Source organism: Micromys minutus, assembly GCF_963924665.1.
Source record: "Micromys minutus genome assembly, chromosome: 3".
In the NCBI taxonomy this organism is placed as follows: Eukaryota; Metazoa; Chordata; class Mammalia; order Rodentia; family Muridae; genus Micromys; species Micromys minutus.
In genome coordinates, this window is record NC_137972.1 from 26,470,943 (window position 1) to 26,491,612 (window position 20,670).

General features: G+C 36.4%; 1 protein-coding gene and 1 pseudogene across 13 annotated transcripts in view; both read left to right on the forward strand.

Moving 5' to 3' along the window:
• Positions 1-20,670, forward strand: part of WNK1 (WNK lysine deficient protein kinase 1) — a 111,897-nt gene that overhangs the window by 22,131 nt on the left and 69,096 nt on the right. For all 12 annotated transcript variants that reach the window (XM_080914514.1, XM_080914519.1, XM_080914520.1 and 9 more), the window contains exons 2-4: positions 7,382-7,554; positions 15,883-16,103; positions 18,279-18,436. In XM_080914514.1, coding sequence (XP_080770640.1) covers positions 7,382-7,554; positions 15,883-16,103; positions 18,279-18,436 — 552 coding nt within the window. The remainder of the gene's footprint in view (positions 1-7,381; positions 7,555-15,882; positions 16,104-18,278; positions 18,437-20,670) is intronic.
• LOC308418636 (proteasome subunit beta type-6-like) lies at positions 5,095-5,814 on the forward strand (annotated as a pseudogene). The gene has a single exon. The product of its transcript is annotated as a proteasome subunit beta type-6-like (transcript).

Below are 20,670 nucleotides of genomic sequence, written 5' to 3' on the forward strand. Positions count from 1 at the left end.
GAGGGAGAGAGAGAGAAGGACTCCTAAATATAACCTACCCAGTCTATATGTTACTTGTATGTGTATTTTCAGGGCTGACCATTTGGTATTAGATAACCAGTTGGTGTGCTCTTTCCTGACAAACATTTCTCCTACTTTTAGGCATTCCTTAGTTACTTGTATTTCTTTTGTAGTGTTGAGGCCTGTGGACTTTCTAAATAAAATAATTTTTTTTAGAATAATGAACTGAAGTTGGGTACACTGAACTATCTGTCACTAAAATTAGAGTAGCTGATAGGATTGGAGTTAACAAGCAATTTTTCTTATGTGAGTGCTGGGAACCAAACTTGGGACCTATAAGAGAGTAATAATCATTCTTACCTTCTGAGCCATTCTCTTCAATTCTGGTTTGCTGGTTTTCCCCTTGTCCCCTTCCTCCCCTTTCTTACTCTCCCCTCTCTTATCCTCCACCCTGTTTTTTGAGACAGTGTTTCATTAGTAACCTAGGTTGATCTCAAATTCTAATCCTAGCTCAGACTCCCATAGTTCTAGAGTTACAGGCAGGTACTACCACTGTTGATCTTATTTGGTCTTTTCCTTAAAGACATATTTGAGGTTAACTGTCAGCTCACAAGTATATTTAACTTGTTTGATTTTATTTCTCCAGCCTCTCTCAGAATTGCTTGTTATTTCTTGAATAAGAAACACCCCCCAACACACACACATATGTCCATATGCCACTGTATGCATATAGAGGTCAGAGAACAAACTTTGTAGAGTTGGTTCTGCTTTTATGTGTGTTTTAGCTCTGGCTTATATGGCAGATGTCTTAACCACTTACCCATCTTGCTGGCCCTAAAGATATTTTAATGAAGGTGGACTCATGAGTGTTGACGGAAAAATAAGATTTTTCACCGAGAGCATTTGTGTGAGTTTCTCAAAGAGAGAGTCATAGAAAGTAAGACATACCAAAATAGAGATATGGGCTTCTCAAGAAAGAGTTACAATTATTTGTCACAGCATTAGCCCTGTATACCAGTTTGGTAGCTTGAAAGTTGCTTGAAAACCCTAGCGGTGTTTGTTTTCCATTGGGATGTCAGATTATAGGATGGCTCTGGAAATGCCTTGGGCCCAACTATAATCTGATAAAGTAAAACCAGAAGCTACTAGGGTTACACAAAGAGTTGAGTACACATCCCTTCCCTGCAAATGCGGTTTCTGGTAAGATTCCTAGAAACTTCCCAGGCTTAAAGCTGGAAAGCAAGCGATAAGGGCCTTAGGCAGTTGTTAATTTTTCTGAAATTTTCCTTTGCTGGCAGGAGGCTAGATTTCTGGATAAGTATCTGTAATCCCTTAGCTTCCAAGATTTATTTATTTATTTATTTATTTGTATTTGTGCTTGTTTCAGAGCCAGAGACATTTCTTTCCAGTGTCCCACTTGTTTGCAGAGAGGGCAGGGAATTGTTGGTCCCTTTTCTGCAAAGGGTTGTTTTGTTTTCCAGTGTCCCTTTCATTTATATACACATAAATCCATATATATATATATATATGGATTTGCAGGTGCTTGGCTGAGTTACAGCTCTGGTTAGGACCTTCCTATTATTTCTTTGTAGTGGGCATTCCCAGAGTGGCAGAGTTCAACAGTAGCAGTTAGCCATTCAGACTTTAGTTTGTTTCTGTGGTCCTTTGGCTTCTTTTATTCTATCTCTATTTTTAATGATTTTCAGACCCCTATGTGCCTTATTTGTTAGCCTTCAGGACCCTATTTTTGCCATTTAAAACTTCTATGGTATCTGTTGCAGAAAAATAATTGTCTAGGAAGGCCCTTCCTTCTGGTGACTCAAGGTTGGCAGTAGTAAGTATACTTTTTAAGGGCCTCAAGGAGCAATCCAGGGAAGAGGACAGAAGCAGTCTAAATAGAGCCAGGGTTAGGAATTAGGGAAGATAAGGTGAATGAGGATTCTCTGGGAACTGGGAGGTGAGTTGGAGGCTCTTTATAAGAAAAACCGCCTGCTATTTTCCAAAAGACTCCCATTGCCTATGTGGTAAAGGAATAGAGAAACAACTTACAGAATGAGAATGAACGATAAAAGTACATTTTTACTGAAGAAAAGCTGAAGAAAGTACACCCTTAGAATTTAACCAGGGACATGCAAGACATACAGGTAAGCTCATTTCATAAGAGTCATAGCTAGAGACTCTTATTATTTATATTATATTATTATCACTGAGTTAACAAATGTAAGTGAGCTTAGCTTGTTCACAGAAACATAGGATATATGGGATTTCAACAAATTGCAGCTTAAACTAACTTCATTATCCATTGTCATAAATTATTTGCAAAATTAATGGCAGCAGTCAAAATTGTTGGCAAAATGAAATCTCTGATACTCTAGGTAAAAGTGACAGTAAACTGGGATTCTAGTTTGTTTTGGTTTTTGTGTGTTTAGATTATATGTAACTCATACTACCTTGGAACTTGTATGTCTGTAATACAAGCTAGTTTCAAACTCATGATCTTTCTTCTTTAGTCTTCCAAGTCCTGGTATTACAAAGTATGAGCCACCAAGTCTAATAATAAAGTTTATTTTAAATTAGGTGCAGTTACATACACCTGTAGTCTGGCTACTTGGGTGGCTGAGACATGAGAATCAATTGAGTTCCAGACTAGTCTGGGTAACATATCCACAGTCCCATCTCTCTTTGCTTCTTTTCTCTTGGTTAGCTTTTTATATTTTTGTTTTTATTTTAGATAAGGTCTTGCTATTTTATCAGTCTAGCCTTGAACTCTGTTTTCCTAACGTAACATCCCCAGTATTGTTTTAAGAATTAAAGAGATTGAAGATGAAATACTGATGTGTTGGTACAGTGAAAAAATTGACCTAATAAGAAATGAAAATGCACTGAAACCAAATACTGAATGATTAGTACTCCCATCTTCCTCAGTCATTAGCCTCACTTACTTTGACTTTTGTCTTGAGTGTTTATACTTTGAGAGATAACCAAGAATACAATAATTGTGTCATCATGAATAATGAACCCTAGAGGACAGGTGAGGTGATTTTGTCAAAAGATGTTAAAGAGAGCTTTGCTTATTTTTTTAAACATTACTTTAAAAAATTAGTACTTTCGTTGTTGTTGGAGCTTGGATATCTGTATAGGAGGTGAGTGGAAAACTTGTCTAAGCCAGTTTTCTCTATCATTTGGGTCCTGGGATAACATGTTATCAATTATGTAGTGCTTTTACCTAATTAAGCAATGTCACCAGCCCAGTGAAATAATGTTTTTGCCAGTCTTATAGAAAAAATTTAGAGAGCAAGCAAGATTCTGATTAGGAAGAAGTCCAAAGAGGATGTTGAAAAACTTGCTTGCTTATGAAGGGGACTGTTATATTAAACTGATTATTATGACTCATTCAAATGTATAGGGTTGCTTTTGTATGAGGAAAGATGAATCTCTCTAGGAATTGGGTTCCTTGGAAGTGATGGCTAGAAGACTCAAAAAATTCTTTAGTGTGATCATATTCTCTACTACATCACTTTCCCAGGCCACCCCCCCCCGTGTGTGTGTGTGTGTGTGTGTGTGTGTGTGTGTGTGTGTGTGTGTGTGAGAGAGAGAGAGAGAGAGAGAGAGAGAGAGAGAGAGAGAGAGAAAATGTGTTGTGTGTGTGTGTTAGTGTAGGTCATAAGTAGCCCAGGCTAATCCTCCTCTTAATTTAACCTCACAAGTGCTAAGTACTATCAGCCCAGTTTAGCTTGTTTTTTAAGTGTATGTGCGTGTGTTTTGGCCAGAGGACATCTTTCATTTTTCAGGTGCTAGTTTCCTCCTTCCAGCATGTAGGTACTAGGAATTGAACTCAGGACATCTGGTTTATGTGCAAATGCCTTTATTTGCTGAGTCATCTCTCTGGCCCTTAGCCTTCTTTTTGATATCGTGGAAGGAATAGTGAATAAGAATGATGACTTTTTTCCTTTTTCAAATTTCCCCATAGATACTTTTGAATCTTGACTGCTTATCCCTATAGAGTTTGAGTTGTGCTGTTCTGCTTTGGTTTGGAAGTGGTTTGTTTTGTTTTGTGTTTTGGAGGGAAACAACCTCTTCTGACCTCAAAAATCTTTGAGTGGTAAGATTATAGGTCTACATCACCATGCTTAGCTTGGCCTGTTTTATATTCTATATGGTTGTCCATGTATAAACAGCCATCCACCCCAATTTGTATTTTAGACTCACTTGCATTTTCATTTATGCTCACCTCACCCTTATATTTGGAGCAGACACTTGGTACAATGCCTTTTGTATCCTTGCCTTCCTTAAGCCCTATGGTTTAATTAATAATGATAGTTTTTAAAAGGTAATAAGCAAGGATGTGTTGTAGTAACAAAGGATTAGTGAAGATTGTGATATTGGAGAATAAGGAGCTGAGAGAAAGCATTGGAAAATGAGAATCAGGAAAGACAAGCCCCACATGGCACACATGTATGCATTTCTACACGTAGTCTTATAGAGAAAGAGTGAGGGTTGGAGAGAGAGAGAGAGAGACAGAGACAGAGAGAGAGTAATTTTCTAAAACATAACACTTGAACATTTTATTTTAAAAACACAATTAGAGCATGAATTGATGATGTGCATCTGTAATCCCAGCAGTAAGAGATGAACAGAGGCATTGAAATACATTTACTGTGGATTGAGACAAAAAGAATAAATTTGAAGTTGAAAACAAACTAGTAATCTCTCAAAAAGATAAAATAATGTCAGTACTATAGTGGTTACATAATTTATGATTATATCGCACAAAAGAGAATATTTTGTTCCACAGAAATATAATAATAGTTTTGATTTTTGGCTAGTGATGAACTATCATCTTTGGCATAAATACTTATGTGTCAAATTAACATTGCTATAGTAACTTGTACATTCAATTCTGTTCATTTTAATTAGCAGACATTTTGATAGTTCTACTTGAAACATGATTGCATTCATAGCTTATTTTCCAAAAAAACTCTTTAGAGAATTTTTTTGCATAAAATATTTACTAATTCATATCATGTATATGGATAAGTGGTATGATATTTATGATATTTCACAAAATGGAAGATTGGTGTAGAGAAGAGGAAGATGGCGGCCACCTTAGCTGTTTGTGGAGCAGGTTCTGCACCAGCCTTTGGGCCAAAGGCTCTCACTCCAGACTGGGAAAAACCGAGAAGTCTCCACAGGGACACGATCATGGCTGTGCAATTTGACGGGAGCGTGGTTCTAGGAGCAGACTCTAGAACAACCACTGGGTGTTCTACCTCCCCAATCCAGTGACTGACAAGCTGACCCCTAGCTATGATCACATTTTCTGCTGCCGCTCAGGCTCAGCAGCTGATACCCAAGCAGTAGCTGATGCTGTCACTTACCAGCTTGGTTTCCACAGTATTGAACTGAACGAGCCTCCACTAGTCCACACAGCTGACAGTCTCTTTAAGGAGATGTGTTACTGGTGCAGAGAAGATCTAATGGGAGGAATCATCATTGCAGGCTGGGACCCTCAAGAAGGAGGGCAGGTGTACTCTTTTCCCATGTGGGGTATGATGGCAAGACAGTCCTTTGCCATTGGAGGCTCCGGGAGCTCATATATCTATGACCTATGTTGATGCTACCTATCAGGAAGGCATAACCAAGGATGAATGTCTGCAGTTCATTGCCAATGCTCTTGCTTTGGCTATGGAACGGGATGGCTCCAGTGGAGGAGTGATCCGCTTGGCAACCATTCAAGAGTCTGAAGTAGAGTGTCAGGTGCTTTTGGGAGACCAGATCCCCAAGTTCACCATTACCACTTTGCCACCTCCTTGAAGCTTAGTATTCTAGAGTATAGTAAAGGATATCCATACTGACAAAAAAGCTAATAAACAGTTTGTTAAAGAGAGAAAAAAAAAAGATTGGTGTAAGTTTTGTATAGTTTTTCATATTTGAGAGAGATTTTAAAAAATTAATCTTTTACAGTCCAGATTTTATCTCCCTCCCAGTCTACCCTCTGACTGTTCCACATCCCATACCTTCTCCTCCCATCTCCATAAGGATGTCCCCACTCCCCCACTTCCCACCCCACCAGACCTCCCCACTCCCTGGGGCCTCTAGTCCCTGAGGGTTAGCTGCATCTTCTCTGACTGAGTCCAAACATGGCAACCCACTGCTATATGTATATATGTGTGTGTTGGAGACCTCATATCAGCTGGTGTATGCTGCTTGGTTGGTGGCCCAATGTCTGAGAGATTTTGGGGGTCCAGGTTAGTTGAGACTGCTGGTCCTCCTACATAATTCTTATACACCTAAATTTAGGATAGTGTTCATTCAAGGGTAAGGAGTAGGAAGGAAGGTCCACTTTAGTTATACAAAGGATTTTAAATGACGTATATAATATTAAAATCACTTGGTTTTGCTAAAACATTGTAGTATTAAATCACTTAGTTTTGCTGGGAATATTAAGATATCTATACTGCAAGTAACTAAAGATAGTTTCCATTTTAATAAACAGAACAATCAAGACATTGTGTATATGGACTTTTGTTAAACTATAAAACCAGATGGGATCCTTTTCTAATTCTTCATTTTAGATAGGAAGTAAATTAGCTCCTTTAAAGGCACCAACAACTTTAAACACATGATGAAAGCATACTTACTAGACTGATTATAATAATAATTTTGTTAGATTGTACACCATATACATAGAAAGTTCTAATTAGTACAAAGATAGAACTATATTTAGTATTTAGCCTTTTTTTTGTTTTTTTTCAAGACATTTTTTCCTGTATAGCCCTGATTATTAAATATTTGCTTTCAAAAGCCTGTGACTATTCTGTGATATTAATTGCCTGCTACTAACAAGTGTTGACTTATTTTGAAAGTGACAAGTTAACTGTATCTTACAGAATGAGAATATATTTTTAGACATTGATACTAATGATAAGTAAGTTCAAGCATCACTTTATATTCTAGTTTCCTTTATTTATTGTATGTGTATAACACTGTAACTGTTTTCAGACAGATCAGAAGAGAGCATCTGATCCCATTACAGATGATTGTGAGCCACCATGTGGTTGCTGGGAATTGAACTCAGGAAGAGCAGTCAGTGTTCTTAAACTGCCGAGCCATCTCTCCAGCTGTTCTCAAACATAAGACATGCAAATGACTGTTATTATTGTTTCTGTTTCATTTTAATGCTATTCATCATTTATGTATAATAAGCACATTTTATTATTTAGACAAGTTTTGAACTTAGTCTTACTGCCTCGTTGAAGCTACTGGAGGGCTGAGATTACAACCATATGCCATAATGACAAGCTTATTTAGCATCTTAATATAGCTGTGTGACCTGTGTTTTATCATTTTAAATCACATTGTTTTGTGTTTTTCCTTTTAGGATCGGAAGTTAACAAAATCGGAAAGGCAGAGATTCAAAGAAGAGGCTGAAATGTTAAAGGGTCTTCAACATCCTAACATTGTTCGATTCTATGATTCCTGGGAATCCACAGTAAAAGGGAAAAAATGCATTGTTTTAGTGACTGAACTAATGACATCTGGAACACTTAAGACGTAAGTCAATCAATTTTTTCCAGATGAGCTCTTGTTTTAGATCTACTTTTTGTTTAGCCTACAATGACAGAAATAATCCTTTCAACTTTTATGATACAATATGTTTTTCCTATCCACAAAATCCTTCTGTATATAAAATAATATGATTATTGGTAACTATTGGAATGAGTTTGTTGAATGAACCTAGTTAATTTTAAGTCACATTGATTGGTTTTTCTAAAATTGAGCAGTTTAGGGATTAGAAATTAATGTCAAGGTTGCCCTCTAGTGCTTAAAGTGAGATTAACAGGCAGTTGTGAATCATTACACATGGATTCTGTAAGTTGAACTTAGGTCCTCTGCAAGCATTTTAACTGCTGGGTCTTCTCCATTTCTCTTGATGACAAAGATGATGAGGATGAATGATGATGATATTCATTCAGACTCCTTATTATTCATATACTTGCTTCTACTAGGCTTTACTTTGTAGCACAGTGTCTGAAATTTCGATAGATACTTGAGACATTTAAAGAAAGTTGTGGGGTAGTTTTTGTGTCTATCTACATCTTGAAATTCTCTTCACTGATACAGATACCTAGTTGCTTGTCAGTAGACTGTCAGGCCTATGTAAGAGCACATTACAGTGGTTTTACTTGTGTTTTGCTTGCTTATTTATTTGTTTTTTAAAGTCATGATTATGGAGCTAGAGTGAAAGCTCAGTGGTTAAGAGCACTTGTTCCTTTTGTAGAGGATTTCCAGTACTCACATGGTATTTCATAAACATTTATAACTCCAGTTCCAGGGGATCTGACACCTTCTGACTTCTGTGAATACCAAGCTTGCAAGTGGTGCACATATGGATACACAGGCAAAAAACATACATAAAATTAATGAATCTACTAAAAGTTTTCATGATTTATTTTTTATTCATGTGTCAATGTGTATATCTATGAGTCTGTGCCATATGTATAGGAGTCTTTGCAGGGGGAAGAGGGTGACAGATCCCTTAGAGCTGAAGTTATAGGCTGTAGTGGGCTGTATATTATTGGTGCTAGGAGCCAAGATTACACAAAGAAGCCCTGTCTTAAAAAACCTTAAACAAACAAATAAACGTAAAATGTAATGTTAAGAAATCCAATAAAGTCAGAGCTGGGCATTATGATGCACACCTTTAATGCCAGCACCACAGGAGAGTCTTATTATATAGCCTTGGCTGACCTGGAACTTGCTGTCAAGCCCCAGATGGCCTAGAATTAAACAGTACTGGTGCTTCTACCTCCAAAGTGCTAGAATTATAGGTACTACATCATGCAGTGTAGTTTATTTGTTTAAGAAGAAGAGGAAGGAAGGAAGAAAAAGAGAAGAAACAACAACAATATTAGAGTGTAACTCAGTTGGTTCTACCTAGCATGCACAAAGTAGAAAACCCTGTGTTCATTTAACCATACCCCATAAACTGGGTGTGTTGGTGTATAGCTGAAATTCTAGTTCTTCTGAAGTTGAAGAAAGCTAAAGCAAGTTCATTTATCTTCATGTATTTAGCAAGGTTGAGGCCAGTTCAGTCTACATGAGACACTATCTCAAACAAAACAAACAAATGAGAACTATATTGAAAGTCTAGTGTGATGTCCATATGCAATCCTAGCACTTCAGAGATGTAGGCAGAATCAGGAATTCAAGGCCAGGTTCAGCTACATAGTGAGTTAAAGGGCAACTAAGTAAGACCTGTTCAAAAAAAAAAAAAAAAAAAAAAAAAAACTATAGAGGAACATTTTGGGTGCAGGAAAAGGTTTGCATGTGAACTGGCTGATCTCTCTCTACCTGTAAACTGCAATGTGGAATATAGCATAAGTTGTTTTAGGATATATCCAAGCTTCAGTGGGAAAGAGTAATGCCCAATTAAAAAAATAAAAGAGAAGTTAAAGTCACTATTACATTAGCTTTGGCCCTTTGGATGAAAGTAGAGTCTCTGAAAAACACTGTTATCCTCTTTGTCCGATTTCCCTCTCCCAAGTTGCTGTCAAGGCCTGTATTTTGTACTCATTTCTATCATCTTTTATATATAATAATAATAATAATATTAATAATATATATTCTCAAGTTCTGCTGCCTAGCTAGTGCAGGAAACTCAAGCCAAAAGATATGCCGTAAGTGAACCCAAATGAAAATTTCCTGGCTCATTGGTCACATTATCTATAGATAAGTTTTCAAAGGTAGTTTGAATGAGAATGACTCCTATAGGCTCATGCACTTGAATACTTGGTTCTCAGTTGATGGAAGTATTTGGGAAGTACTAGAGGTGTAGTCTTGTTGGTAGAGGGGACAGGCCTTCAGCTTTTATAAAATTGTCATGACTCTAGTCTTTATGTCTGATATTTGTAGACTAGGATGTGAGCTCTCAGATATGTTTGCTGCCATGTCTTTGCTCCACCATCACAGACTCTAACTCTCTGAAACTGTAAGCCCAATTAAATATATGTTTTAGTATATTGCTTTGGTGATGGTATTTTATTATGGCAACCAAAAAGTAACTAGACAGATGATTTCACAGTTAAATAATGAACCTACTAAAAAATTATGAAGACACACAACCAGAAACTAATACTGGAATGGTTAGATACTGTGGGCAATTCTGAAAGTAATATATTAAGAATTTATAAAAAGATGCAAATGAGTATGCAGTTATGTAAGAAGGGGGATTGAGAATAAATAGTAGAAGTCATAAAGAAGAAATGGGACTCTATCCTGACAGTGACAGGCACAATTGAACAAGATCTGCCTAAGAGCACATCATTAAGATTTCTTAAGAGCCTAATAGATTCCAGGGTGGCCAGGGACACTCAGTAAGACTATCTCAAAAAAATGTTCTTTGACAGCTTTGTATATGAACATTATTTATTCTGATCATTCTTTCATCCCTCCAATATCTTTCCAATTCCTGTCACTCCTCCTTCTCTTCACAAGTCTTTTTCCCATATTTATTTATGCCTTTTTGCTTTGTGCTACCACTCCCTACCATCCCATAGTTCTTATCTCTATTTTTGGATCTTATAGTCCTCTGTCCCAATCCCACAAGTTCCCTAAGATTTAGAAAGGTATATGTCCATGAGTGGTATAGCTGGGTCCTCAGGTCCAAATTTCTGAGGAACCATCAGACTGATTTCCAGAGTGGTTGTACCAGTTTACAACCCCACCAACAGTGGAGGAGTGTTCCTCTTTCTCCACATCCTCGCCAGCATCTGCTGTCTGTCACCTGAGTTTTGATCTTAGCCATTCTGACTGGTGTGAGGTGCAATCTCAGGGTTGTTTGATTTGCATTTCCCTGATGACTAAGAATGTTGAACATTTCTTTAGGTGCTTCTAGGCCACTTGAGATTCTGAGAATTCTTTGTTACAAGGTTTTGTTCAAAGTTGAACACTCAGCTATCATGTATTCTCACCGACTTGAGAAACTGTGTCTCTGCATTTACTTCCATTGCATTCATTGCAAAGAGAGCCTTCTCTAATTAATGCTAAGGAAAGCATTTGTCTATGGGTATAAAGTTAAACATTTAGAAGGTAGTTTGCTATGTCAGTTTTGCTCACCAACTAAGTTCTCAACCTGTGGGCTATGACCCCTATGGGGTCAAATATCAGATATTTACATTACAATTCATAGCAGTAGCAAAATTAAAGTTATGAAATGGCAATGAAATAATTATGGTTGCAGTCACCACAACTTGATAGAACTGGACTAAAGGGTCGCAACATTAGGAAGGTTGAGAACCACTACTTTAGATTCTAAAACCTCCCAGCCATGAGTTTTTGATCATGTTTATAGTACCAGGTATAGAGTTCTCTAATGTATAGAAAACATTCTTTAACATTAGTCTTCCACTATCTCTGGTTCCTATCTTTCACCTCCCTCTTTAGCAATGATTCCTGAGCCACAGAGGGAGGGGGTGTGACAGTTCTAGGGATGAGCAGTCTGTAAGCTCCAATTCTCTCTACCTGTGTACTAATTGTTAGTCTCTATCACCTGCAGCAAAAGAAGAAGCTTCTTGTGAGGTTTGAGAGATGTACTAGTATACAGGAATAATAGGCCACTAGGAGTCACTCTAGTACTATGTTTATTTCACAGAATAATAGTAATAGGGCTATTTCCCTTAGGGCTTATGACCTACTACTAGGCATGGTAATATCAGGAATGTGTTCTGTCTTAAATTCAGTCATAAAGTAGTCATTGCTTACTCCCATAACATTTTTGCCAATATTGTATCAATGGCATTTTTTGCTAGGCCAGTTCTTATAAGGTCACATGGCTTCTAAGCTGGGTGGGACTGTTGATTGCTGCAGTGTACATAGTACCTTCCATAGTAGCTTTAAACTGTAAAAGTAGGGATGAAGTTTCTACCTTGATTTTTCTCCATGCCAGTTATGTGGTATCTTCAGCAGTAGGATGGGTTTTCTATTAATTTCTAGAGGGTAACCAACAATGGCAATAGCCTTTAATGTAATAGGGGTTTGTGGTTACCCCTGGTAACTGATCATTTTTGTTTGTTTGGTTTTATTTTTAATAATATTTTTATTAACTCTTATCTTGATTATATATTTACCCAACCTCTTCAAAATCACATTTTGAGGATTAAAAGTAATGAGGGGGTTGGAGAGATTGTTCAAGAGTTAAGAACAGTAGGTTCTCTTGCATAGAACCCTGGTTTAAGTTCCAGCAGGCTCACAACTGTCTGTCTTTATTTAACTCTAGTCTTAGAGGATCAGACTCCCTTTTCTGGCCAGTGTGGGCACTAGGCACACACTTGGTGCACAGACATACATGTAGTCAAACACCCACTTGCCTTTGCTATTAGGCTTATTTAATTGCTACATCCAAATGTAGAATTTTACTTTAGTTTTAGATTTTTGATTCAGATCTGGTGTGTAGATTTTATTTATATCCTCACCTCTTCACTAATTCAGCACTAACATTGTACAAATCAATTTAATTTAAAACACATCTTCTAGCTAACACTTGCTTTTATACTATGATATTTATATTTGATAAATGTACATTTTATACAAATACAGATTTCCCCCCAAATACAGATTTTTTTTCTATTAACTAGTTGCATGTATTTTCACCCTGCATATGTAGACATAAAATGCACATCAGGATGCAATTTCCAAACAGTATCTTCTCTACAGTGGTAGATATCATCATCAGAGACTTTCGTGCTGTTCTTTTCATGTTAATCGCCTTGTGGATTCTGTTGCATGTGGACATATTTCATCAGTTACCTGAAAACTTGGGGTAAAAAGTATATAGAACAGAGGACTTTTACTGTGACTACTTTCTGAAATTTCTTCCTTCCCTTTTTAAATATTTCATATTTTGAGGTTATAATATAATTATATCATCTTTCCACTCCCTTTCTTTCCTCTTAACCCTCTCATGGTACTTGTGTGTGTGTGTGTACACACATATTCCTAAGTATATAAGTACCTACTCAGTATATAATGTTACTTGCAGTATATGTTTTTCAGAGCTGACCATTTTGTAGTTAATAACCTGTTGGTGTACTTTTTCCAGGGAAAAACTAATTTTTCCACCCTCAACAGTCCTTAGTTGCTTATAAGTTTTGGTCAAGGGTTAAGATTTTGTCCCTTCCAAGTTAGCATGTCTGTTGATGTTATCTTTGTTCAGGTGATGTTTAAGCAGCTATGTTAAACAAAGCTTTTGACATTTCTAGAAAACACAGTCTTACAGCAAACTTCTTGTTCCCTGCCCGCCCCCCCCACCCCCACCCTAAATTTGAGCCTTACGTCCAGGAGTTGTGTTGTAGATGTATCAGTTCTATCTGGGCTCTTCGAGCAGTTGTGCTGTAATAGTCTCTGTCTTAGCGTATCCATTCCTACACAGAACATAATGACCTAGAAGCAAGTTGGGGAGGAAGGGATTTATTTATTCAGCTTACACTTCCACATTGATGTTCATAACCAAAGGAAGTCAGGACTGGAACTCAAACAGGTCAGGAAGCAGGAGCTGATGCAGAGGCTATGGAGGGATGTTGCTGGCTTGCTTCCCCTGGCCCCTGGCTTGCTCAGCCTGCTTTCTTATAGAACCCAGGGATGGCACCACCCACAATGAGCCCTCCCACCCTTGATCACTAATTGAGAAAATGTTTTACTGCTGGATCTCATGGAGGCATTTTCTCAAGGGAGGCTCCTTTCTCTGTGATAACTCCAGCTTGTGTCAAGTTGACACACACAAAATCAGTCTCTCTACCTGCTACTAAGAGAACTTTTCTCATTTTAGGTTAAGAACTACACTCATCTGTGGTTATAAGAACAAATATATAGTAAAGTGGCAGTTGTGATTTTTTTTTTTCCCCCCCAAGGTCCACAGCTTCATTAACCCTAGGTAGGTAGTTGTCTAGATTACTTGTACTAGGCATGAGGGCATGGTTTCCCTCTTGTTAAGCTAGTCTCTTTCTTTCCTTTTTAAAGGTGTATTTTATTATTTTGGTGGTGGTGTGGAGGTGGGTGGAAAGGAGAGAAGAGATTATGAGAATAAATAGAACATGAATGAGAGTAATGTGTATGTGCTATTTCAGACATGTGCCATAGCACAAGTAGAGAGGTAGAAAGAATAAATCAGAATTCATTTCCTTCCTTTCACCATGAATTTTAGAAATCAAACTTAAGTCATTACTCTTGGGCAGCAGGTCACCCACTCTTCTCCTTTTCCATTTAAAAAAAAGTGAGTGTGCACTTGTGCACACAGGTCCTATATTCAGGTACCCAGAGAAGCCAGAACAGGGTGTTGGATTCCCCAGAGCTGGAGTTAAAGGTAATTATGAGCCTGGCATGAATGCTGGGAAATGAATGCTTAGATCTTCTGAAAAACCACAAGTGTTTTTAACCATTGAAGCATCTCTCTACCCAGCCCCCTTTCTTTACATATCAGCACTGTTATTTATTATACCATGCTCGCTAATTGTTCCATTTGTTACAAAGACCTTTTAAAAAATTGTTACATTTACTTAGGTGTGTGTGCACATATACATGTCATAGCATGCATATGAAGGTCAAAGAACACTTAAGGAAGTCCATTATCTCTTTATACCACATTGAGTCATGGGGTTCATCATCAAGCATGGAGCAAGTACTTTTACCCACTGAGCAGGAAAGCATGGAAATCTGAGTTCAATCTTCATAAAACCCACATTTAAAAAAGCAAGGTATATCTGTGCCTATGAGCCCAGCACTGGTCCTTAGGGCTTCCTAGTCATTTTACCCTACTTGATAAGTTCCAGATCAATTAAAGCCCCTGGCTTGAAAGACAAGGTGGATGAAAGGATATTAAAAAAGTTGACCTTTTCCCCCCATGAGCATATATGCATGTATACATACATAGAGGCTGCTTATACATTGCTTTCCCTTTATATTCTCATGTGAAATCACCTCTACTTCAGTTGGTTTTGTTCTCTAGCTCCTTTCAACTGTGTTATTTCGTGTGTGTATGTTTAATTAGAAAAAAAAATTTAGCTGGGTGGTGGTACATTTCTTTAACCCTTACACTCAGAATACAGAGGCCAGCTTGGTCTACAGAGGGAGTTCCAGGACAGCCTAGGCTACACAGAGAAAGCCCTTCACAAAAAAACAAAACAACCTGTAAATCATATATATATTTGTGTGTGTGCACATGTAGTAAGATTTCAACTTGCAGGAGTTGGTTCTGCCCTTCCTTTACCTAATAAGCCATTTTGCCAGCCCATTGCATATGTATGTGGATGTATGTAAACCAATTTAGGAATATATTTGTGACTAATAAAAGCCACTTCATTATTTACTGAAGCAAAATTCTTTTTAGTTATATCAACAGCAAACTAATTTTAAAGAATGCGTTGTTTTTGTTATAAGAATTTTTTTTTAACCAACTGCTACTTTAATAGTTCCTCAGAGAGCTGGGTTGTTCAGTTGGTAAAGTGTTTGCCAGTATGTACAAAGGCCTGGCCTCAATCCCTAGCACTGTAAAAACTGAGCATGGTGGTGCATGCTTGTAGTTCTAAACTTGGGAAGCAGAGGTAGGAGGATCAAGGGTTCAAGATCAACATGGACAGGTGCATGTACTTCTCTACGCCCATGCATGTGAATATATGTATTCACATAAAAGTAATTTTTTTAAAGTTCATTTTTCTTGTCTTTTGATAGAATTTCATTTTAAACTTATCTCAGTCTCTTAACCTTACACTGAGGCTCAGTATTCCAAATTTGATATTCCTATCTTTGGTATGCTAGAATTTAATGGAATTCTTCAAAGCAGAACCTCATATCATTGATAACCTGTTTGGTTTGCTTTGCTTTTTCCAGGTACTTAAAAAGGTTTAAAGTGATGAAAATCAAAGTTTTAAGAAGCTGGTGTCGGCAAATCCTTAAAGGACTTCAGTTCCTCCATACACGAACTCCACCAATTATTCACCGAGATCTTAAATGTGACAATATCTTTATCACTGGCCCTACTGGCTCAGTCAAGATTGGAGACCTTGGTCTGGCAACTTTAAAGCGGGCTTCTTTTGCCAAGAGTGTGATAGGTATGTTTTCAGTGTGCATTTGGAGCCAGTTTGGCTTTTTGACATAGTTTTCCTTTAGAAACCTGACCCTATCATATCTTTTCTGACATGGAATAAACCTTAAAAGTTCAGAGCTTGAACCTAGTGATCAAGTCTACTTAAATATGAAATGAAGGATTTTTTTAAATATTAAGCTTCTAAAACCATTTTGAAGATTACTGATGTTTTTATAAAGTTACATAGAAGTAAGGTGAAGTTCATTGATACAATATCTTGTTATTAATGAGTCATCCTGTTAATATTTAATATTATATATATATATATATATATATATATATATATACACACACACACACACACACACATACATACATACATACATACACAGTAGGAGCAACTTGTTGCTTTTTTCATCGAATAAATGAAACTTGTATGCAGTTCAGCTTCAGAAATGTCCATTGGCTATATGTTCAAAAATACCTGGCTGTAAAACTTGATTTGACAATTAGAACACATGGGAAGGTACAGTGAAAGGCTGGTCTCATCAACTTTATTTTACTTCCATCTTTTGGAATTAATGATGTTTTAATGATGATCTATATTAGGTTTTCCAGCTTTAGTCCTCTGGATTTCTGGTTCTAGACAGTCGTGTAGACATACTATAGAATTATTTCATAGCAATATACTAGTAGCATACTCTAATTACTCCTAATTGTTGTCACCAAAATGTTTCTAGACATGGCTGTCAGTAGAGCAAAATTAATTCTATTGGGACTCATTAAGTAGTCCAAAGAATATGAGTGACCTTCAGACTTTTTGATTATATATTAGAGTCACAGCTGGGAAAAAAAAATAATGGCGGTTTGATAAAGTTTAGCTCTCTGAAACTTAAAAATTTGCAGTTCACATTCTATTCTGCTCTTCAGTAGGGTATAATATTAAAAGCCCATTCATAAAGAGGTGGGCTAGAATCCTAAACACTGGTAAGAACATCATGGCACACCAATCATTTGTATTTATTTAAAGACCAAAACAAAAAACCAATGTTCTCATTAGAATATTGTATAGTTAGGATTTCTAATGCTGTTTATATGTATTCACTTAATTTATTAATAGGAAAAATACATTTGAAGCTAGATTGCCATTTTTCCCCCATAGGAAGCATTTAATTGTCTGTGACATCTTACAGTTATGGATCCAACAGTTTTTCCCCCCTTTGTTTATTAAATCATACTATGCATACTGACTTGGAATTGAAGTAAAAATTTCTGAAATCATTGTAAAATCTAATCTTGTAGGACCATACATATACATACTATGCTTACAAATCAGTCTATATTTTGAGTTTTATATTTGTATGTATATATTTTTTTTCACCTGTAAGATGTCCCTCACTATATCTCCTAAATCTGTACTAGGCTTACTTGTGTAGTATAGGTGGGAGGGTAAGTATATGAAGAAAAGGTACTGGTTGAGTCACCTTTATGGATAATTACATTTAGTTATCTTTAAAAACATTGAATACAGAGGGTTTTTGTTTTGTTTTTCTGTAAGGCTTTTTTTAAAAAGTAACATTTAATGTCTTGAGACTATTTGTGAATACTCTTCTAAAAACTGTCCCACCGAACGCTTTTAATTCCAGCACTCTGGAGGCAGAGGCAGGTAGATCTCTGAGTTTGAGGCCAGCCTGGTCTACAGAGTAAGTTCTAGGACAACTAAGGCTATAACAGAAATCCTGTCTCACAATCTCGCCACTCCCTACCCACAAAGGAAAATACAGACAACTGCCATACAAGTTATTTGGTCTTTTTCCCATTACTATCCTACAGTATCCATTTTGTTCCATGCTAAGTTTTTATTTGTATTTTATTACCATTCCCTTCTATTTCGTTTTCATTATAAATAGTACTAATGTATCTCTTAGCCATTATGTTAATAATGGGTATACAGCAGTATAAGTAATCATGTACTTGACTATGTTCAGTGTGTTTTTAAAGGCCTTTAGTAGAAAATCTTCTACAGGATATTTGATGGAACAGGCTAAGAAACTGTCATTTCCTATTTGTCCCTTTCTTTTTTATTTCCTTCCATTTTCCCCCCCTCTGACAGGTCAGCCTCTTTGCTTCTTGAACCCTCTGGTAAGTAAGACTTACAGCTATTGGCCGTATTGAGTCTGAATCATTCTTTTAATTTAAGGTACCCCAGAGTTCATGGCTCCTGAGATGTATGAGGAGAAATATGATGAATCTGTTGATGTTTATGCTTTTGGGATGTGCATGCTTGAGATGGCTACGTCTGAATATCCATACTCAGAGTGCCAAAATGCTGCGCAGATCTACCGTCGAGTGACCAGTGTAAGTCCTCACCTAATTGTTGATGACATTGAGTCTTATCTAATAAAGTCAAACTGGATAACATCCACTAATCAAAAGGGTGCTACCACAGAAAGCCAAAGCTGTTAGGATGGGATTTTGCAGAGTTGTGTGTAATGAGAGCAAAGCTAAGCTATCAGTATCTACTTTCCTTAAATTCACTTAAACCTTTATCTGAAGGTACATTGTTTGAAACTGCATTTTTATATCTAAATTCTTAATTACAATATATAGTGTTGTCTTGCTATTCATTATATTGTTTAAAAGGAGAGTAGACTTTTGAAAGCATTAAGGTTGATATTATGGCATTGAAACTATGATAGATAATTGATACACAAATATCAGTTTCAGTGGGATCTGTGGCATGATGGACATAAAGAAGGAAAAGGTTTTCTGGCTTTAGGTTTTGTTTGTTATTTTGTTTGTTTGTTTTCCCCTTTTCAGAGATAATGTTAGATATCATGGTGGGTTTAGGAGATAAAATATCAGGTTCACTTTCCTGTTGAAGTTAGTTATTGCTGTGGTCTCTTAAATCATCTACTGTATTTTATTTTGTTCTCTGTTAAAAAAGCAAAGTGTCCTCACTCCTTACAGATTACTTACCTCACTTTAGTACTAGTCGTACGTTTGTTTCTGTGAAATATGAACAGTATTCTGAGGTGTGTAACCTGAAAGATGGCCTTTAAAGGATGATAAAGTCTTGAAATAATATATGGAATGCTGTATTTCTCAAAAAGTAATATTTATTAGAAAGCAATACCGAGTCTTCAGAATTCCTAATTAGTGTTAATAAACTAATATATAATAATTTTATTGTTTTTAATTTTATTTGTTTGTAGGTATAAAAGAACATATTCTTTTTTTTTACATTTATTTAATATATTAGTATCCTTTTGCTCCCCTCAGACCCACCAAAAGAGGGTATTGCATCCTATTACAGATGGTTATAAGCCACTGCCATGTGGTTGTTGAGAATTGAACTCTGAACTTCTGAATGAGTAGTCAGTGCTCTTAATAGTTGAGCCATCTCTCCAGTCCCCCAAAGAACACAGTCTTATGATTTAATTTATTGAGATTTTAAGTTATTCATTCACCTTTGCTTAATTTTATTTAGTATCCTTTCACTTAACAGATTTTATCTATCTGTACATGACTTGCATACGAATTATCAGCTGCCACTAACCAATATGGTCTTAAGAATATCCCAAAAAAGTTGCAACTTATATGGAGCTTATTTATCTTCACATGTGTGGAAAAGGGGATTACTCTTAAAGCAGTATTTTAGTTACGTTTTTATTACTGTGTCAAGAAACACCATGAACAAGGCAAAAGAAAATATTCAGTTGGGCTTATGGTTTCAGAGAGTTAAGAGTCCATGGTAGTGAAGTGACATCTGGAACAGAAACAGGTGAGAACTCACATCTAGATTCACAAAAAGGAAACTTGTAGAGGCACACTAAAAAACCTGCTTCCAGTGACCTCCTTCATCAAAGCCCTTTAATTCTTCCCAAACTATTCCACCAACCAGGAACCAAAGTATAAAAACATTTGCACCAAAAGGTCCATTCTTATTCAAACCACTATAAACACTAACAAGATTCATGTTTAAAATAGATGTTGAGAAGCTGATTAAGGTTCATTGTGACCCAGTCATGTACTCATTCTTGTTGCCAGAAATGTATGATTATATACCAAAGCAATCTGATTTTTACTTAAAGTTATGAAACTGGACTTTAATCATAGCTTTTACTGCAGAGACAGGTGAATCTGTAAGTTTCAGGCCAGCCTGATCAACAGAGTGAGACTCTGACTTGAAAACAAATAAGTATTAAGACAGAAAAATAAAAGCCAAGATATTCAATTTGGAGGAAAATAAGCCAAAAAATAAGCCAAAGTATTGTTGCTTTTCCAAATTGAATATAGAAATCAGTATTTTATAAAAAGTTTAAGAAAGTTACTTATGAGTCTTAATTTACTCAAATGAATGTGATAATAATATTAATGATGGCTAGAATTCCTAAGATTGTTAGAAAGAACAAATGTATTGAAATTAAATAATGGAAAATATATTTTGAAAAAAAATTTAAATATATTTGTTGTATGTAGCATGTAAGATTATTTTTAAAAGGTCTTCAATCTTAATAGATTTTTTAAAAAACAATTCTTTGGGTATGAATGTTTTATCTGCATGTTTGTGATTGTACCATGTGCATGTC